Source organism: Aquila chrysaetos, chromosome 1, assembly GCF_900496995.4.
Source record: "Aquila chrysaetos chrysaetos chromosome 1, bAquChr1.4, whole genome shotgun sequence".
NCBI lineage: Eukaryota > Metazoa > Chordata > Aves > Accipitriformes > Accipitridae > Aquila > Aquila chrysaetos.
In genome coordinates, this window is record NC_044004.1 from 58,791,024 (window position 1) to 58,810,804 (window position 19,781).

At 40.6% G+C, this 19,781-nt stretch overlaps 1 protein-coding gene across 5 annotated transcripts in view; it reads right to left on the reverse strand.

Annotated features, from left to right (window-relative positions):
• Window positions 1-19,781, reverse strand: part of COL25A1 (collagen type XXV alpha 1 chain) — a 133,177-nt gene that overhangs the window by 42,431 nt on the left and 70,965 nt on the right. For all 5 annotated transcript variants that reach the window (XM_030029264.2, XM_030029247.2, XM_030029254.2 and 2 more), the window contains exons 13-15: window positions 15,931-15,963; window positions 15,731-15,766; window positions 12,748-12,792 (exon numbers count right to left, since the gene is read on the reverse strand). In XM_030029264.2, coding sequence (XP_029885124.1) covers window positions 12,748-12,792; window positions 15,731-15,766; window positions 15,931-15,963 — 114 coding nt within the window. The remainder of the gene's footprint in view (window positions 1-12,747; window positions 12,793-15,730; window positions 15,767-15,930; window positions 15,964-19,781) is intronic.

Below are 19,781 nucleotides of genomic sequence, written 5' to 3' on the forward strand. Positions count from 1 at the left end.
TTTTTTGCTGTCATAGGAAAATAACCTCACAGTTTATATAAGTCTTTGTATTAGTGCATACCAGCAAGATAACATAAGGTCGTTATTGCAGATGGAAGCACTTTAATGTCAGTAAATTAAGAACAATGCAGCTTCAATCATTTATTTTAGAATGAGAAGGGACTCGATAGCCCCAGATTGTTTTAATACTGGCTTTACCAGGGCTAATTTCTTGGCCAGCTAATTATGACTTCAGGTAGAAGAAACATGCAGTGACTACATGATTCAATCTTTTCTGTGGTAAGGCTTAGAAGTGTCATTCAGAGGTTGATGCACAGCTTTTGAGTCAAATTCTTACACTTTGCTCAGGATTATACCAGTTGCATACCACAAGAAAACTTCTGGCCAAAGTCCAAAAAGAAGTCCCACCTTCCCCAAAAATTTCTGAACAGAGAGGAAAAAGGTGCTTTGCCATAGCTAGTGGAATTGATAAAGGAAGAAGCTGGTGGCTTAATTAGCACAAGTAGAAAACAGATCCTAAATGACACAGAGCTTTAAAACATTATCAGATGTGGAGTGGAAGAAGTTGTGTGTCAGTAGACACTAGGAACTGACTGGCTCAGTAGCAGCTCTGCTGAGAAAGACGTGGCGGTTATGGTGGATACCAAGCTGAACATGATCCAACAGTGTATTTCTTACCACACATGAAAAAAAATGCAGTAGTTAAGACCTGGCTACATTAAGAAAAACATGCAATTCTCCCTCTCTCTAGTGCTAGTGAGGCTAAGTAGATTAAAAGACAGATCTGATTTGCCATCTGAACTAAGCTTCTAAGTAAAAAGACAACATGTTTGGATGATTTGAAACTAAGTCGTGTCCTCTGTAATATTTCAAATTTCCTGAGTGTAACCACAGCATAAGGCATTAACTAAAATGCTCATTGGGTATACTTCTGCACCATTCAAAGTTAGTGGAGGTAACAACTGTATCAGGTTTGCCTCTGGCATTTCTGTCTCAGTTACTCAGAAGAGAAACTTTTACATGAGAAGCAATGCCCATTCCTTGTACCTACTGTATACTGCAATTATATTCTGCAAAAATTGCTGGCTTCCAACTTTATGTAATCCTATATGCCACTCAGATAGCAAAAAAAGAAATGAGAATCTATCAAAATTAGCACTGCCAATGATGTGTGAAATGTAAAGAAAAAGTTTCCTCTCAGTAAGACATGCTGATGTCTGTTATGCAAAGGCAAGGAAGAGACCATTCTGATTAGTCCATCACACAAACACAATGCCAGAGCCATAGAGGAATGTGGTTAGGAAATTAAGGACCAAGGATTTTAGTTTTTGTTTTAAATACACATTTGTGATTTAGCTGGCACATCTCTGCAGGAAAGCAAGAGTGAAGGCTTGCTGGCAACTGCACTTTGATTTGACAACATTGTAGCTCTGAGATTCACTGAAGCATCTCCTGATCTTAAGTCTCCTGCTTAAATGAACTCAGAATTTGTTCCAAACTACCGTGAAATGCTGAGAGGAATGCAAGGAATTGGAGTAACCAAGATTTATAATACTTTTCTAAACATCTCACTACAACTTCTTAGAATAAAACCAAAGTTTTATCTAATAACAATCTACCACTAGCTTCTTTGCCTGTGAAAGCAGGGGCAGGAACACAAAATCTGGAAAGAGGAGTTAAACAGGTAGGTTTTGAAAGAAGAGTAAGGAACTCCCCCATTTGAAATACTGTTCGGCAGCTGTATAGAAAGCCATCAGCAAGTGAGGACTCTTTGTGCATTTTAGTTTAACCCTTTGGTACAGTTATGAAATCATTGCTTAGAAACCACCACATTGCACAGGAAGTGAACAGGATGAATTTCAGCATTTGAATTTCATCTGCTGTTAGGGCTTGGAGCAATTTGTATCAGTCATACAACACAGGCAACTTGGTAATAAAAAAAATCAACAAGCTTGTGCATTGCTTCCAGTTTACAGGAGTGATTTGTTATTGTATTGGCTTTGTGTGGCAAGGTTTTGGTAGCGGGGGGGGGGTTTACAGGGGTGGCTTCTGTAAGAAGCTGCTGGAAGTTTCCCCCGTGTTCGAGAGAGCCAATACCAGCCGGCTCTGAGACGGACCTGCCGCCGGCCAAGGCCGAGCCAATCAGCGATAGTGGTAACGCCTCTGTGATAACATTTTTAAGAAGGAAAAAGTTGGGACAGGCGGTATACGGCAGCCGGAGAGAGGAGTGAGAACATGTAAGAGAAACAACCCTGCGGACACCAAGGTCAGTGAAGAAGGAGGGGGAGGAGGTGCTCCAGGCGCCGGAGCAGAGATTCCCCTGCAGCCCGTGGTGAAGACCATGGTGAGGCAGGCTGTCCCCCTGCAGCCCATGGAGGTCCACGGTGGAGCAGATATCCACCTGCAGCCCGTGGAGGACCCCACGCCGGAGCAGGTGGGTTCCTGAAAGAGGCTGTGACCCCGTGGGAACTCCGCGCTGGAGCAGGCTCCTGGCAGGACCTGCGGATCTGGGGAGAGAGGAGCCCACGGAGCAGGTTTTCTGGCAGGACTTGTGACCCCGTGGGGGACCCACGCTGGAGCAGTGTGCTCCTGAAGGACTGCACATCGTGGAAAGGACCCATGCTGGAGCAGTTCGTGAAGAACTGCAGCCCGTGGGAAGGACCCACGTTGGAGAAGTTCGTGGAGGACTGTCTCCCGTGGGTGGGACCCCACGCTGGAGCAGGGGAAGAGTGTGATGAGTCCTCCCCCTGAGGAGGATGAAGCGGCAGAAAATAACGTGTGATGAAGTGACCGTAAACCCCATCCCCATCCCCCTGTGCCGCTGGGGGGGGTTGGTAGAGAATCCGGGAGTAAAGTTGTGCCCGGGAAGAAGGGAGGGGTGGAGGGAAGGTGTTCTGAGATTTGGTTTTATTTCTCATTACTCTGCTCTGGTTGATTTGTAATAAAGTGAGTTAATTTTCCCCAAGTTGAGTCTGTTTTGCCCGTGACGGTAATTGGTGAGTGATCTCTCTCCTGTCCTTATCTCGACCCACAACCTCTTTGTTATATTTTCTCTCCCCTGTCCAGCTGAGGAGGGGGAGTGATAGAACGGCTTTGGTGGGCACCTGGCAACCAGCCAGGGTCAACCCATCACAGTTATCTTTTTAAGAATAATTTTAAATGGCTTGATATGTTAATATTTTAAAAGACTCAGAGACTACCTCTATGCGTGCTCATTTTCACCCTCAAGTGTTTGTCAACTGTAGAAATACTAATTGGTCAGACAGCAAATGATATACTACTATTCACAAACCTTGTTAATGTTCACTTTCACCTCTTATCATAAAATGTCTGAAACAGAAAAGGGCCCTATAATGGCATGCTGTACACCTAGCGTAATGTGAGCTCCATCAGAATTTAACAGTAAAAAAGCCACCTTGTAATTTACTTCAGAAGATAGTCAAATTTTTATGAGGATTATTATCTAGACATATTCATAACTGGTTTTCATGATGATCAAAGCTTTTATGGGCTGAGGCAGAGGCTAGCTTTGATACTAGAGATTAACCCTAAGACACACTGTTTGCTGTCGCTGTCTTCTTTTAACTTTTATAGAACCTGTAATTGGCTAAAACATGGACTTTTGCTTAAAAAGCTGCAACAGTTGAAATCCCATTTGCAATGCTAGTTGCAGTTTTAAACACCACTAATTTGGCAACGGTTTATTAACAATGTAGTTCTAATACCATTTTCAGTTAGAATTAGCCTTCATTCACAGCTGAGACACACAACAACATAATTATTTGAAACTTTGTTCTCACAGACAGGCCCAGTCCACTTCCAGTGCCTGAAATACACAGCTCTATGCTGATACGAGCAGCCAGTAGAGAACAGCAGTTGTTGGATACACTGTTTTCCCACAGAAGGCTCTTCCTTCTATAATTATTCTTTTAATGAATATAACACACATTTTCCCATCCAGATGAATGTTTGCCCAAAAAGAAAACCTGTGCTGCAGAAAACCGCCCAAACCATCAACTTTCTATAACAATGAAATAAATTCACTTCCATTTCTGAAATTACTATCCTACATTTGAAGTCACTGATAAAATATTTTATTGTTGCTAAAGCCATAAAACACATGAGCGAGTTATTCCCTTTACGGATATAAACTGTGCAAGAGCTCTTAAATTTTTTTTTTTTTTAAAGTCTCCTGGCCACCTTACTATGTTCCTTCTACATCAAATTACTGCATTATTTTCTCTATGCTATAGAAATGAGACTAAACCAACCTTTAGACCAGGAATTTGCAAGGAACAATGTCATTTCAATCCTTATCCTTATCTAGTGCTATGCGCTAGAACTAGCCAGAGAAGGTTAAATGTCAAACTCTCACCTTTATTGCATAGTTCATTGGTCCTGAAATATTTTATTCAGTGTCTGCCCCAGTGCTGGGACCATGGCAGTTCTGTGCCTCCACGCACCTTTCCCTGGCGTTCACTTGCAAGTGCGAATGTGCCACGGCCAGGACTCCCGCGTGCACACCTCTGGGTTGGCAAACCACACCAAAGCATCCAGAATTTCTGTGGAGCATTCTGGTAATGTGGGTCCACCCCGCAGTTTCCGTACATGGAAAAACCTAGCTGTCTGGGCTAGAGGAGAACCCCGACATGCTCCAACACACAACTCGGGGGCAGGCCTGGAGCTTCCAAACTCCTGCCTGTAGGTCTAGCGGTTCTCCAAAAATTCCTGCGTCTGGCATGGGGCAGCCTGCAAACTCCTCAACAGTCACAGACCTTGGGAGAGCCCAAAGTGTCCTTTCTGACAAGCACTGACGTGGAAGGGTCCTCATTTTAACCACATCAAGAGACCAAGGTATGCTTGTCTTAAATGTTACCCTGACTCACTTGTAGGCATATTTAAAACAAAACCAGCATGATGTCCTTTCCTTGCCTAACTCTACTGAAAGAATCCTGCAAAGGTGGACATATATAGAAGAAGAGCTTGCAAAAAAACCCCCAAAACCCAGACGCAAGGCAGTTGGGAGAACAGCTATGAATTTATAATAAACTACATTTGGTTCACTGGTGCCCCTGTTGATTTTCCAGAAGTTGCCATTTGCTGCCCTCAGACTTTGTTTCCAAGTACGCCATCTAACCAGAATACTGCAACCTTTCCACTCTGGAGAGGAGTGAGGGCCAAATTCTCAGGAGTCTGGAACATAGCAATCCACGGCAATTGGTGAAGCCGTGCTTGCTCGTGCCCTGCCTGCGCCCGCGGCACTCAGTTCCAGTGAAGCAATTTCTCAGAAACTCAGCTGGCCCCAGACTATACAAGTCAGAGAGAATGGCACCTTATACTTTCTCACTATGAAGGGCATTAAAGGGACTTTATATATAGCCTGATGTCCATGGAAATTTTGCTCGCGGGAGGACTACAGTTTTCAGCTCATATGAAGGAAATGAGCAAGGTAAAAGGAAATCTGATAAAAAAACCTAACCCCATTTTATAAGGTCTTAAGGCTTTTCATACCAGTTCAGAACCGGCTCCAGAAATGGCCAGTTAAAACAGGTTGTCTGGCTCACTCATCGCATTTGAAACAATATCTTTACTCCCTAATCAGTCTCTAAACTTAGAAAAACAATTCTGGTTTAGAATTTCCAAATGCATGTTTAGCCTTTATGATTCATTTAGAGTTAGAGAAGTAAAACCTTACAACCTGGTTAAAACCCTCAAGCTTCACAATGAGCCCTACTTTGTACAACATTTATTGGTTTTTTGTGAGCCTAATTTTCTCATTGCTTTTAAGTTCTGCCTGCTTAGAAGGTATGCTGCTTTGGAAGAGTGCTAACAGAACCAGTAATAATTCTGATTAATTCTGCATGCATTAGTCATATCAAGGACTTCTTACTTACAGGCTAATTATAATTCAAGTCAGCATGGTACCTAGTTTTGAGGACTAGAATAAAAACAGTTGTTGTAATGAGCGCCTCATTTTTAATTGTTTGCGATGACTGAACTGCTAAATTATGAAGAGTCTGCCCCCAAATTCTTTCCTTTAGAAAACAGTTAGGTGACAAATCTAAGGAATTTTTGTTGCTACTCTGAAAGATAAAAAATTTTATTGCATGCACTGATTTCTGACCATCTACAATTGTGTATTTGAGACATAAATACTTTCAGATTACTGATGTCAAGTCTCTGTGGATGACAAAATACTTGATTTCTGAATACAGCAGAATATTGGACTCTCAGCTTATTCAGCTGTTTTCAAAATTTTGGATTTTTTTTTTTATTTTTTTTTATTTTTTTTACAAAGGAAAATTAAACTATGCTATAAAACAGATGCTGTGAAATAGATCCTTATAAGCTCAGTCTTCCAACTAGTAATACCTTTAGAGGAAACAAAATCCTGCATTTCAGTTACTTATGTTTTAGCCTTTTCCAGGAAAGAAAATGAGAGCTTTCACAATTTGGAGGATACAGTTTCTGACAGATTAATAAGAGCTGCATATATCTCAAAGAACGCCCCAGTAAACACTCCTGACACATGCATACCATCCAATGTTAATGATGATTTCATTTTCTGGCCTTGATTCTCAAAATTAGTTCTGGGAAATTACACATCTACCCTGTGCAAGTGATTACTGCCATAACATATGGAAACCAGACAGCTAGGCATGAATGAACAAAGCTAGATATGTAACTACATACACACAGATATATGTTTGTATAGATAGTTCCACTCTCAAAACTGAATACTGAAAATTAATTGCACAGTTGCATAAATGTTTTTTATTTTATATTTTGCCTACCCATGCATAGAGCTACTTCTGAAAACTAGCCCTCCAAATGCAGGTACTAAGTCCTATTCTTTTAGATCAGTTCCCATTTTCACCCAGAACATGCATCCTTGTATTCTGCTTTTCAGTATTTGATCTATACTACACTGTGTATTTTCCTTCGCTGAGGCAGATGACCCACTCTTAAGAACACTATAGGTGAGTGATGAAAGGTTGGAAATTAGTTCACACTTGAATATTTCAAAATACATACCAGCTAAGGCAAGTGCATATCAGGGAGAAACCTAAGTTTCTATGAAGCAGGGTTTGAAGCTGAATTCCCACAATTTTCAATTGCTGCAATTAACATGTTCAGCACATCTCTGTACCCAGGATTTGGAGATGCCTGTCACAAGGTCGGCTGGTCCCTTCCAGCTCCTGAGTTCAGGCTAGAAAGAGTTCTGAGTATGGTGACCTACAGGATAAAGATGAACTGAAGCCTGGGCAGGAATATCTGAGTCCTGGAAAAAACGGAAAGGGAGAGATATAGGCCCTGCAGGTTTCCTCTAACAGTCACTAACAAGGAGGAAAAACAGGAAGAAGAATGGAAATACAGAAAAGGAAAAATGAATTAGGAAAATGTGCTCAGCCTTCCTAAGAACCCCTGGGGGAAAAGGGGAGATTGAAGAACTTTCCTATAGGTGGTGAATGGTGTTGACTCCAAAATGAAATGCTTGGAACTACCATTTACTTCAGATTCCCTTTCATTTTGTTACCAGATGACAAGGGCAACTTCTACACATGAGCTTCAACAACAGTTGCTCTCTTTTCTAAAAGAGTTTAAATAGGAGACTAACTTCTGTGTATCCAGCTTGAAAATTCTGCTTCTCATTTTCTCTGAAAGTTTTCTTTTGTAACGGAACTCACTGGATGAAAAGAGTATCAACTCTTCTAGAGCTAAAAAAATAAGTTCTGTGGAGCAGCGAGTTTTTCAGTCTTTACATGGAATTAGAAAAGTCACAGGATAAGATCTTTGAATACGAACAGAAAAAAAGACATTTAAGTAGAGAACAGATGAAAATTAGAACTGCTTTTGCTTTCATAAAAAGAAAAAGAAAAGAAAAAAACAATTATTCAAATTCCTATACCCTTATCCAGGCTCTTCTGAAACCTTGCTCAAGCACAGTCCCAGGGAAGTCAATCCAAAGTAATTGTATAAAAAGATACAAGATGCTGTATACTGGCAAGTCTATTGAATCAGCCAGTTCCACTGGATTTGAAAACGCCAAAAACTTTCCCTACCTCCCAAAAGCAGAAGGGCTAAGCAGCCTTTCTTTCCTTGTGCCAAATCATTCAACAGCAGTTTTCATGACCACCACAGAATAAAAACTTAGTTGCACTCACAAGCTTTGTTTCAGTATTTATTTTAAAAACAGAGGTAGAAATGCCAGAAATGCTAAAGAAAAGCCAGATCCTGCATAAAGTGCTGCTACTGAGAAGAGGCTTGTGTTCCGTGAAGGCTTCCCACTGCAGTGAAGAAGTTGAGGACTGTACTGCCTGAATGCCAGGAAACGCAACACAATGGATTTGAGAGATGTCTGACATTACAACGAATACGGGTATGCATGATTTCCATCACAGTGAGTGAGTGGTGCTTTGTATGTATCATCCCATGAAAGTTATGAGGTAAAACAGATATATGAAGTTTGTGTTTCACAGAAAGTATTCTGCGTCTGCTTGGTGTCAGTTGGGGGATATCAGAGCGATGAGTTAATATTCTGTGTTTAGGTGCCTTACTCGCTTCCCAAGTGACATGGTGGAACACATTCAGGGGCTCATTAAGTTTCCAGCCATTCCTAAACAGCAACAGGTGCTTGAGAAACGTTTCTCCAGCATGTCACAGACAGCTTCATCACTGTCTTGGAAATAACTGACTGCGCTTGTGTTTCCTCCATGGCACCAACTGACAATGAGGAGAGAACGAAAAAGAACAGGAAGAACTCTCAAAACATCCGCATGTGTGTAGTGAATGGGTCTAGAAAAGTAAGTGATAAAAGACCCTGCTGCATACTCTGAATTCAGATATGATACTTGCATGTCCGTCCAATATTGCTGTTCATTCAGACTCCAGTATCACGTTCAACCAAGCTCTAACAGGTTCCCGGGAACATTGATTAATTAATTGAAATGGCATTATAAGAAGCTGAAACTTTCCCAGTGATTAGTATTTATTAATCCTTTAAGTAGTTTGGCTACATGTTCAAGCATACTGGACTGGATGCCTTGGGAAGCTTCTTCAACCATGAGAAGATGAGATGTAGCTGGAAAGATATGGTCCACTGCCTGGCATGGCATTTATGTTTTCACAGGCTGGTTTAGTATTTGTAAAGAGTGCTATGTATGTGCACAGCTACCTAAAACATTTCATAGTATAGCCTGTCACTGTCGAGAAATTCATTCACAAGAAAGCAAATTTGTAGTTCAACTAACAGATTTAAAGAAAAAGAGACTTCAATTCCTTACACAATAGTCAAACGGTAAATATTTAAGACCAGAACTACATCCAAGAGTTTCCTCTGTGCAGACTATCCCTATATCTAGATCTTCTTTTCTTTACATGGAAGTACTAGAAGATACTAAAGGAAATTCTTTCAAAATTAGGCAACACGGAGTCTTCTCTTGCCTCTTTCTTCTCAACTGTCTTGAAGATGCCTGTACATATCAGTCCGTCAACATCCCACAATTCCAATTTATATTTAGAACATAAAAGCTCTGTAAACATGATCCTCAGACAACTAGTCCGTTCATCTGAAATCACCTGTGTGATTTGAGTTACTGTATATCAAAGGGATATGAACTTCTGCTGTTTATTTATCTAATTTCCAGAAAATATATTTTCCCCATTCCTTGACTACTTGGCCAGTTGAACAAAGGTTTAAGCTATATCCATTCATCTACAGGAATTAATGCATTTCATATGCACTTGCCACCTAGGGCTAACCTTTCAAACCTGCTTGGGAAATGTGTTTTACCAGTAACTCAGGGCAAAAGCCAAAAAACAAATAGAATGTGTTAATTCCTAGAACATCATAGGAAGACACAAATTTGGAGAACGTTCTGTAATTCCAGTTATACAAGACTGAAGTAAGATCAAAAAGTGCAGTGAGAACCCTAAAGATTTTTAGCTGCAAGGGGTCTCAACAGAAAATTTTGTAGAAGACTTTTGAGTGTGCATGTGCATGCTTGCATAATGTAACAGAAACTGAAGGGGAAAATACTGCAGAAAACAAGAATAGTAGCAACATAATACCAGCAATACAAGAATATTTAGTTTTTCCTACTGGGAAAGAGATTAAGTAGCTACTGCCTTGTATTGAACCCTGTCACTTTCTCCTACATGCCCCTGCTAGCGCTTTGCTTGGGTTGCCAGATGTCCATCTCACAAAGTTTGGGAATAGCCTGCAAAATCCCTGCTGACAGCTAATGTGCTGGCACGCAAATGCACGAGAACTCTGTAATCCATTTAAGTCTTAGGAAAAACTTCCCTTATGGAAACTTCTTACATGCTGTAACAAGTCCCTAGATGTTGTAATGACATTGTGTGACGTTTGTACTATGTCCGTTGCATTATGCCACTGCTGCATATCACTATTAAGATAGAATAGCAAAGACATATCTTTGAGAGTTTTATAAAGTCCTGATGGAAACAGACCCCAGAAGCCCTGAAAAAAAAATGTAACAAACAACAAGGAACAGTCAGGGAGAGAAAAAAAAAAAAGTCATTGCTCCAAATAAGATTCCTTTCAATTTTCTGTGGAAACACCATGATAGCACCAACAGATTGCAAGTCCAGACAATTGGATTCCCTCCATCCTGAAGTTTCTCATGCAGTCACTGTTATTCCAAAGTAGCTCTCAATCAACATCAGTTCACTGGAATTGGGATATCACTAAGGTTGTTCTTGGGAATTGATGAGATGATTTTACCATGGTGATACATAAATCTTTGCTAAAACAGAGGCTGAGAAAAGGGGCTAAACTACTCCTTTTTCATTGCTGATGAGTGCCCATATTCCTAACTCAAGTCATTCTCTGGTTTCTGCTACCACTTCTCATGACACAGATATAGTCTCTGTGACAGAAAAATCTAGGCTTTTTCCTACAGGCTCCTTAATTAAATGGAGTTTAAAAATGCCTTGAATCAAACAGCACCCATCCTGCAAGTCTGATGTGACCAGATCCTCTTTGCTCTCTCCTATGCATGTTCTGCTAGCTTGCTTGTTACCACCCTAGGGTGCATCTAGCCACCTCAGTGCAGAATTGCAGTAGATGGAGTTTCTTCACTGAACCACAACTAGTCTCCCTCTGGCCTAGATTTTTAATAGAAGCTAGCATTCTCCTCAAGGATTAATATTTGACCAAATTATTCCATTTCATTCTGCAGGCAACTGTACTATTTTTCCACTGTATCCACTGACTTCTGAAACAAATTTGCACTGGGCAAAACTGCCACACTTCATCCATTTGTCACTTCACATCTTGCCTTTCAGGTGAATCTGCAAGCTGCCCTTCTGAGCCGTTCTTACCACCAACAAATAAAGCTTAACAGTAATAATTTTCCCAGAGCAGAAACTCAGATTTAGACTTTTTTATTTACTTGCTGATGATATGCATGGACATGCATGGTCTGCATGAACACAGAGTCCCCAAAGACCAGCCGTAACGCCAGCTGGTTTTGGCAAGTGCCCCCAGAACACTGGCACTGACCTCCAACTGAGCTACCTGTTTGCTCACTGTTAAAGTAAACAGTATAAGGATTGCTGCCAAAGGTCCTTAAAAAAATACAGTTTCATCACACAAAGGACTCTGCTCCTACATGATCTTCACTAGTCAATATAGGGTTCATTCTCGCAGAAAATGAACAACCTCCCTGGGAACTATATTTTCAGGTATTACAACATACAAACTTTAATATGCATGTTCAATTCTTCCCATAATTCACCAGTAACACAGAAGGGACATTATGCTTCAATACTGTGGCTATTCACAGGTCCCTTGATAAAACCACTGCAAATGTTACATTCCATGAGATAAATCCTGAATCCTACCAAAATGGACAAGAGTTTGGCCTCTGGCTTATCCCCCTTGTTATTGGAGAAATGATATAAACTATCTCCTGAGGTATACATAGGCCCATGCCAGAATGCAAACAAAAAATTTCAAAGAGATTTTGTTTTCTGCAAGAACAGTCTTTGCCATGAAGGAGAAGCAACCACTCTAATCTGCACTCAGAATATGTGAAGCCACTCACTTTGTGCAGCATTATAGAGTTACAGCTCAAACTGTGCAAGTGTCTGCAACTCCCAATGCAACCACTTATGCTAGAACTAAACCAACCACATGTCTTTTGTATCAACGTGCCTAAAGATCCCAGACAAACCGGAAGCCAGGGACTAAACCAGGTATTAGGTCAGGGACTGTAGCTAATACTGAATAGAATCTTATTAAAACATTTTGACTTGTCAGTGGAATCACTGCTGTGTAATGGAGCAGAGTATTTTTGTCGACAGAGCCAGTTCTCCACAGCCTGGGTATAATTAATGCAGTTCTCTAGCTGGAGGCATGGTAAATTCAGTAGACTATTGCGACTGGAAAGCACCCATCAGAGTGGAAACCAAGTAAAACTTTGAAAACAAGCCTCTTCCATTAAAAAAAAATTATAAAACCCTACTATATTAGATTATTTTTTAAAGCACTAGAATGCAATGTTCTACTTCACATTTTAATGTAAGATGTACTGTTTGCTTACTCATAGACACTTTAACGAATTTTCCATGTGAAACCTTTCTGTGACAATCCTCAGTTCAATACCAGAGACTCAGAAGAAGATACAGCACAAGTACAGTAAGTCCATTTTAGCCACATGCTTGCAGTCTCCCCCTCTTTGTGGTGTCCCCCCAATATAGCAGAGACTACAGTTTATTTACCTTTATCCCAGGGAGTCCAGGAAGCCCAGGAAGACCTGGTTCACCCTATACAGGAAAATTACATAATATTACAGACATTATTCAGTTATGGTCACTATCCAGTGAACACCCCTGTATATTCTGCAGCAAGATAAAAGAGCATATAGATGACTGCTAGTCGGTTCAAGCAGGACCGATAATTTTCAAAATGAGTGACTTAAATGTACAATTAGTAAGAGTCTTGTTAAGGCTCTGGGAACCTTGGATGTAAAGATGACACCCAGGCTGAAAATCCACATCAGGAAAGCCAAAAATGAATTCATGTTAGCGATCACCAAAACAGAAGAAAACAAGCAGCACTGGTTCATTTTACACGCTGCTATTTCAGTTCCATACTTAGGACAGATGTTTAATTCTGTTCCATTTTCAACTCTGAGCTAGATATTGTGCTGTGTAGCTGTCTGATTTAGCTACAAAGCAATTCAGAAGAGCTTGGTTTAAATTGTGCAATTCAGGCAGGACTGCCTAATTGTAACTGGGCCATCATTTTTATAGAGCTATCTGTAGCATCATTTCAGTGCTTGCTATTTATCTGTGAATATACATGCTGTCATGAAGGATAGTAGGAATGTAACCTTCTATTGCTTTACTCAGAAACACCTTGCTTATTTAAAATTGCAATGAAAAGACCTATAGTACTGCATTTGCAAGGGTAATTTTGTAATAGGAATTGAAAACTGAATGTATTAATTTTGAAATGAAGTTGATACTAGTCTAGAACAAGAATGACAACATTTGCACAAATGGCCGTTTTGAGATAGCTAAATGGAAAGATGTTGTCTAGGGAAATAAAGATGATGAACAGAAAAAAAAAAAGAGCAATAACACATGAAGAAAACATTATTTTAAAGGCTGGAGATTTTATTTTAATACAGAGATGGATTCTAACCAGCACCTTGGATCTGAATATTCCCTGAACCTTCTGGAAGCTCAGGTCCGAACTCCGAAGCCAACTTTTACCTTTATAATGAGTTGAACTATATTCCAGATTTTGTACACTTCGGAGCTTTATAGAAATCCAGATTTCAACTCTGTGGTTTGGGCTGATTCATACAGATTGTGCTATTAAAATATTTTACGTGTGTGTATACACACAGACATACATTCATACACTCACATATACACGTGTATACATACACAAACATAAACACATGTATACATAATATAGATGTTCATCAGGCTACAGTACCAAAAGACACCTCTTTGAGGGCATAATATTAAATAGATTTGAAGAGCTAATAACAAAATTACATTCTGCCACAAACTGAAAAACATAATAGAGGGTCTGCAAATCACTTTACCAAATGGAGTGATTTTTAAATGTTATAGAAGGATCTGATAATAGCTGCTTTGCCTATTTCATTTACTCCAAAATTTTAACTGTTCACATTGCCTAAAAGCACAGGAAAGATTCCAGTCTCAAAATATTAACTATACAATCAGATGAAAGAATAGAGGCTAGGATACCATTTTCAATAGACACTATTATTTCTTGGTATGTTGCTTAATACTTTCTAAAGCAGAAAATGAGTTGTCACTCTTGCAAAAGGACAACCCTTTAAAAGGCCTCCATTGCACTCATTCCTGACAAAATGCTAGCTTGAAAACCCCACTCCTTTGTCTTCAGGTTTCTTATTTGAGTAGCCATACATACCCCACTACTACTGTGACCTTTTCTCATCTAATTGTGGAGGCACTAAATTTCACTTCTAAGCACAGCATTTGAATAATTATAAGTGATAATCTATTAGTATTGCTGCAGTAGGTCACTGTTTAGTCTTGGGACAGAGCTAACCACCATAGCCCCACACATAACAAGCAGAAAGGATCCAGCAAAGCCCGTTCAGAGTCATAGTAATCTAAAACAATTAAAACGCGCCTCAAAGATACATTAAACAACATGAAACACAATGAAATCACTAATGCTTCATTAGAATTAGTATTGTAAATGAATGCATAGTATTTTCTTTTCTGGACTTTCCTGATACAAAAAATCTGAGTATGATTTATGAGAAGAATGATTTTTAAAGAAACCAAGGCTGTATACTAACTCCATCATATAATGCTCAGGTTGGCAGGGCAGGCCATTCCATCACCTCTGCAATACATATGGCACACAACAGCCTTGACAGGCCATTGAAATATCATCACATTTCATTTCATGTAAATAATATTCAGGTGGACAGCTCTGGTTCCCTCATTGTCTCTTCTCTTCGCCCTTTTACCAGGTCTCCCAGCAGGACCTGCCTCCTACTCTCATAAAAGGCAGCTGAAGGCACAGCATTCACTGTGTTCAATGTACTATGGATTCAAAGAGGAAATTCCCCAGCTTCAAAGGGCCTCATGCAGCACAGAGTCATTACAGCTCCTGCTGGACCTTTACTTGCAAAAGCAGCCTCAGCTACACAGCACCCAGGGGAATTTCTTCCCCTGGAAAGAACAGAGTGGCATTACCTGGTCTATGTCCTTCCAAACATACCGCGTGCCTCTGACAGTTCGATCCCCCTTACAGGTATATGCGAAAGGGATTCTAGTCAATATTTATTTTCTTCCTAATGAGACGTAATAATGTACCATAGTCTGAAGGTTAATATTCAGTCAAACATGCAGGGTTAACTTGTGATCACTCAATGAGCACAGCCATTCTTTGTTAGTCTCACCAGCTGCAATTGGGTAAGCTTTCAATGCAAGAAGCATTCTGTGGCTGGAAGGGGAGATGGGTTAGTCTAATATTGCTTTTCCTGTTAATTAGTATCATCATTCCTGTGCTTTTTTAAAATACAAAATGATCATACACCGAATTTGTACACGCCTTGGGCTGTTAATTTGTACTGCCTTGGGCTCATCCTAGTACGGGTAAGTGCCAGTAGCAACATCTGTGTAACATCTTTTATCACAAATCCAACAGAGAAGAAAAGGATAACTGGACATTTCCAACTAATACCTTTTGTCCAGGCCGTCCAGATTCACCAGGTTCACCCTAAAAGAAAAGAGATGAAAGACATGAGATCTGACAAAACGAACTAAAAATAGAGCTGGGGAAAACCATAACATTAACAGTACCCAAAATGTCTGCAACACTACAAAATAACACAGACCAACCACCCCTCTTCTCCCTGTACAAGTGCTTTAAAACTAAATTACCTTAATTCCTGCAGCAGAAGAACCAGGGTCACCCTGATACAAAATCCACAAGAAATAATCACACTTATTACATATACAGTTTTTCGGGAAACAGATATGACAAAACATGCAAGAGTATAGCAAGATTATATAGCAAAATAACTATATAGCAAGATTACCTGTTCTCTGTGCTGCTACATAGGAATTTACCCAATGAATTAAATCAGTGTGATTCAGAAAAAGAACAGTATTATTTTCAAGAACTTGCAGAGAGATTTAGTTTCACTCATCCAAACAGCATAATAGTTAACCTCAAATTTCACAACTAATAATGTAGATGTAATAATTGCAGATTTTGTATAAATGTACTTTATAAAGCCAGAAGATGGGACATGCTTTGACATCTCTAAATTGCTGATATACATTAGAAATAATTGATTGCCATTTACAAAGAATATGAGCAATCTTTTTGACCTAATTCTACAGATGGCAAGTATCAGGTCTCAACTGACAAAGGTTTTTGTGCTAATGAAGGTTTGCCTTGAAAAAAAAGCCCAGTGACCTATGTGTTTATCCCCATCGGGACAGGTCACAGCTCTATTTCCAGAGCTCTTCAGCATATTTAAACTGACAGTTTAATGCAGTTAAGTGTTATACTTTACAGGATGAGAGAGCCATAGTAATTTACGAATTCAGAAAAGGTCTCTGTTCTGAGGAGGCGTATAGCATTCAAAAAGTTTTGCCTGTGTTTTGCTGGGTTGACTGGATTCGATAGGCAGTGATACGCACAAGGGCAGAGGATCGTGAGTGACCTGATGTTTTGGGTTTGTGGGGCGCAGTTTTTTTGGTAGCGGGGGAGGGGCTGCAGGGGTGGCTCCTGTGAGAAGCTGCTAGAAGCTTCCCCGGCTCCAAGTCAGACTCACCTCTGGCTCAGGTCGACCCAAACAGTGATGGTGGTAGCGCCTCTGGGAGAACAGGTTTAAGAAGGGGAACCTGCGGTGAGTGGGGGGACTGGAATGTGAGAGGAACCCCTCTGCAGACACCAAGGCCAGTGCAGAAGGAGGGGGAGGAGGTGCGCCAGAGGAGGGGATGCCCCTGCAGCCCGTGGTGAGATGGCAGGCTGTCCGCCCCCAGCCCATGGAGGGGAGCGGGGGAGCAGATGCCCACCTGCAGCCCGGGGAGGAGCCCACGCCGGAGCAGGGGGATGCCCCCGGAGATGGCCATGACTCCATAGGAAAGCCCGCGCTGGAGCAGTCTGTGACTGAAGGACTGCAGCCCATGGAAAGGACCCATGCTGGAGCAGTTCGTGAAGAACTGCAGCCCGTGGGAAAGACTCACACTGGAGAAGTTTGTGAAGGACTGTCTCCCGTGGGAGGGACCCTACGGTGGAGCAGGGGAAGAGTGAGGAGTCCTCCCCCTGAGGAGGAAGGAGCGGCAGAGACAAGGTGTGATGAACTGACCCCAACCCCCATTCCCCGTCCCCCTGTGCCGCTGGGGGGAGGAGGTAGAGAAAATGGGGAGTGGACTTGAGCCGGGAAGGAGGGAGGTGTGGGGGGAAGGTGTTTTAAGATTTGGTTTCACTTCCCATTATCCTTGTTTTGATTTGATTGGTAGTAAATTAAATTGATTTTGTTTCTTCCCTAAGTTGAGCCTGTCTTTCACCCGTGACCATAAGTGGTGAGTGATCCCTCCCAGTTCTTGTCTTGACCCACGAGCCTTTCTTTGTATTTTCTCCTTACCCCACTGGGGCTGGGGGTGGGGAGTGAGCGAGCAGCTTTGTGGTGCTTTGTTACTGGTTGGTCTTAAACCATGACACCTGGCCAAGGAAGCTTTTAGCTCCCAGTTTTGTACAACTGTCACAGGATCCTTAAAATTCCTGTATACTCTGCAGCATTTTTTTTCTTAAATGACACGCCAAACAAAAATGAAAATAACTAAATTAATGAAAAGTTTGCTAGTCAAACTACACGCTGTTGAAGATGGCTAGAGTGCTTATATTTGAAGAACTGTCTCATTATTCGTTATTCAAAATAAATTTGGATTGTTCACTGAAAGTAACAGGTTCCTACACAGTAGCAACATCAAGGTCCCCAGCAACCTGCTAGCTATTTACATAGGTAGCATAGGAGCCAGAACTGTAATCCACTTTGAAGATGTATAAGCACAGTATAAATGCTTAATATTCTTTTTAGTAACATACAAATAGGGGATACCCATTCCTGATGGTTCAGCAAAGGTGCAGGAAGAGTTCTGTGAATGCCATAGTTTTAAAGTTGGTTTGGGTATGGGGGCTTTTTGGTAATAGTTTCATAAAATTAAATGGTAGCAGATAACATGCTCACTGCTCTGAAGAATAGGGATAGATTTCCTCTACACAGTTACTGCAGCTTGCTCTCGTGTGAACAAAACATAAAAATCAGTATTATGAAAGATTGATTCATGTTTGGAAACCTGAGCTGCTTCATTTTGATAGACGTGCATGAGTGATACTGCCGATATCCCTTACAAGCGTGTACAACTGCAAAGCCTCAAGGACTTTTTATAGCTGTAAAGTGGCAAAGCAACTGGTAAGAGACATTCACCAGTTAAACATTTTAAAGGATAATGATAGATATGGGGAAGATAAGACACAATATATTTATAAACCACCTTCATGCAAGAATGAAAATTAATATGGGATTAAAGAAAAAGTTACGGTATAGCATGTTCTCAGTTCTCTGATGAGTCAGGCAGTTTGGAAATGAAGAAATTTTAGCAGGGGAATATGCACACAGGAGGAGGATACTTGGTAGTTTCTAGGGACCGAGGCTACAGTAGAAGAGTAGAAGCAAGAACTCAAGTCTGGCATTGACACTGTCTTCAAAGTAAGACAATGCAGCAAAGACAGTTTCTTTCTTAAGTCATAGGTCAAGAATTAGGCTACCAAGTCTGTATTTCTAAAAGCCACGAGGTACAGCAGTTCAAAAAACAAAGCTACATTAATGGCACAAACAGGAACCCATTCCTAAACCAAGTCTGAAACTGTTGTCACCTGATCTCTCTCACCATATAAATGAAAATTTAGTATTTATCTCACAGAAACATTAAGCTGCAGCTCTTCCACAAGATCTGGATCTTTTTTTTCTGGGTGGCAGATTGTGTTGCAGGCAGCAAAAATGGAGGAAAAATAATGAAAGTCAACTAAGTCACAGTTCTGCTGACTGTTGTAAAAATTCATGCAGCGGATTCTAGCCTGTTATGCTTAAAGCAATGCACTCCACACAAACAGCATATATTTCCATGTCACCACCCCACCTCTGAAACTTATGTGAAACCTGGAAGAAATGGGAGATTTCTGTATTATGAAGTTCAACGAGTTTATTGAAATTTCTTCAGATATAGCAATATAAGAAGTCTCCTGATGACCTATACTTTCCACAAGTTGATCCCAACTAGACTGCCAAACTGTTGAAAGCTCACACAGAAATATTTAAAACATTATACTTGGGGAGAAAGGATTTCCCACTGAGAGAATGAGAGAACTTTTTCTTTCGTTAAACAAGATCCCAAGCAGGGAGATTAGCGTACTGCAGACCACAGTGCAGTATGGGCTTTCTAGTGGATACAAGCTCACTCTCACAGTTGATAAAGTAGAAAAGCAACAAGTGAAGCTGCACTAGTCTTCCCAGAGAGACTGTAAACTTTGCATTTACTTGTTGCAGGACTATCTATCTGAACAACAATCTCATACTTGCTAAGCGATTATATTCTTGAATCACATAAAAGTGGATCAAGATGATGTTACTGGCATACATTGTGTAAGGAACTAAATAAGGTTCTTAAGACTTTCATCTGGGTTAATAAGCATGACTGCAGATAAAGTATGAAATTTA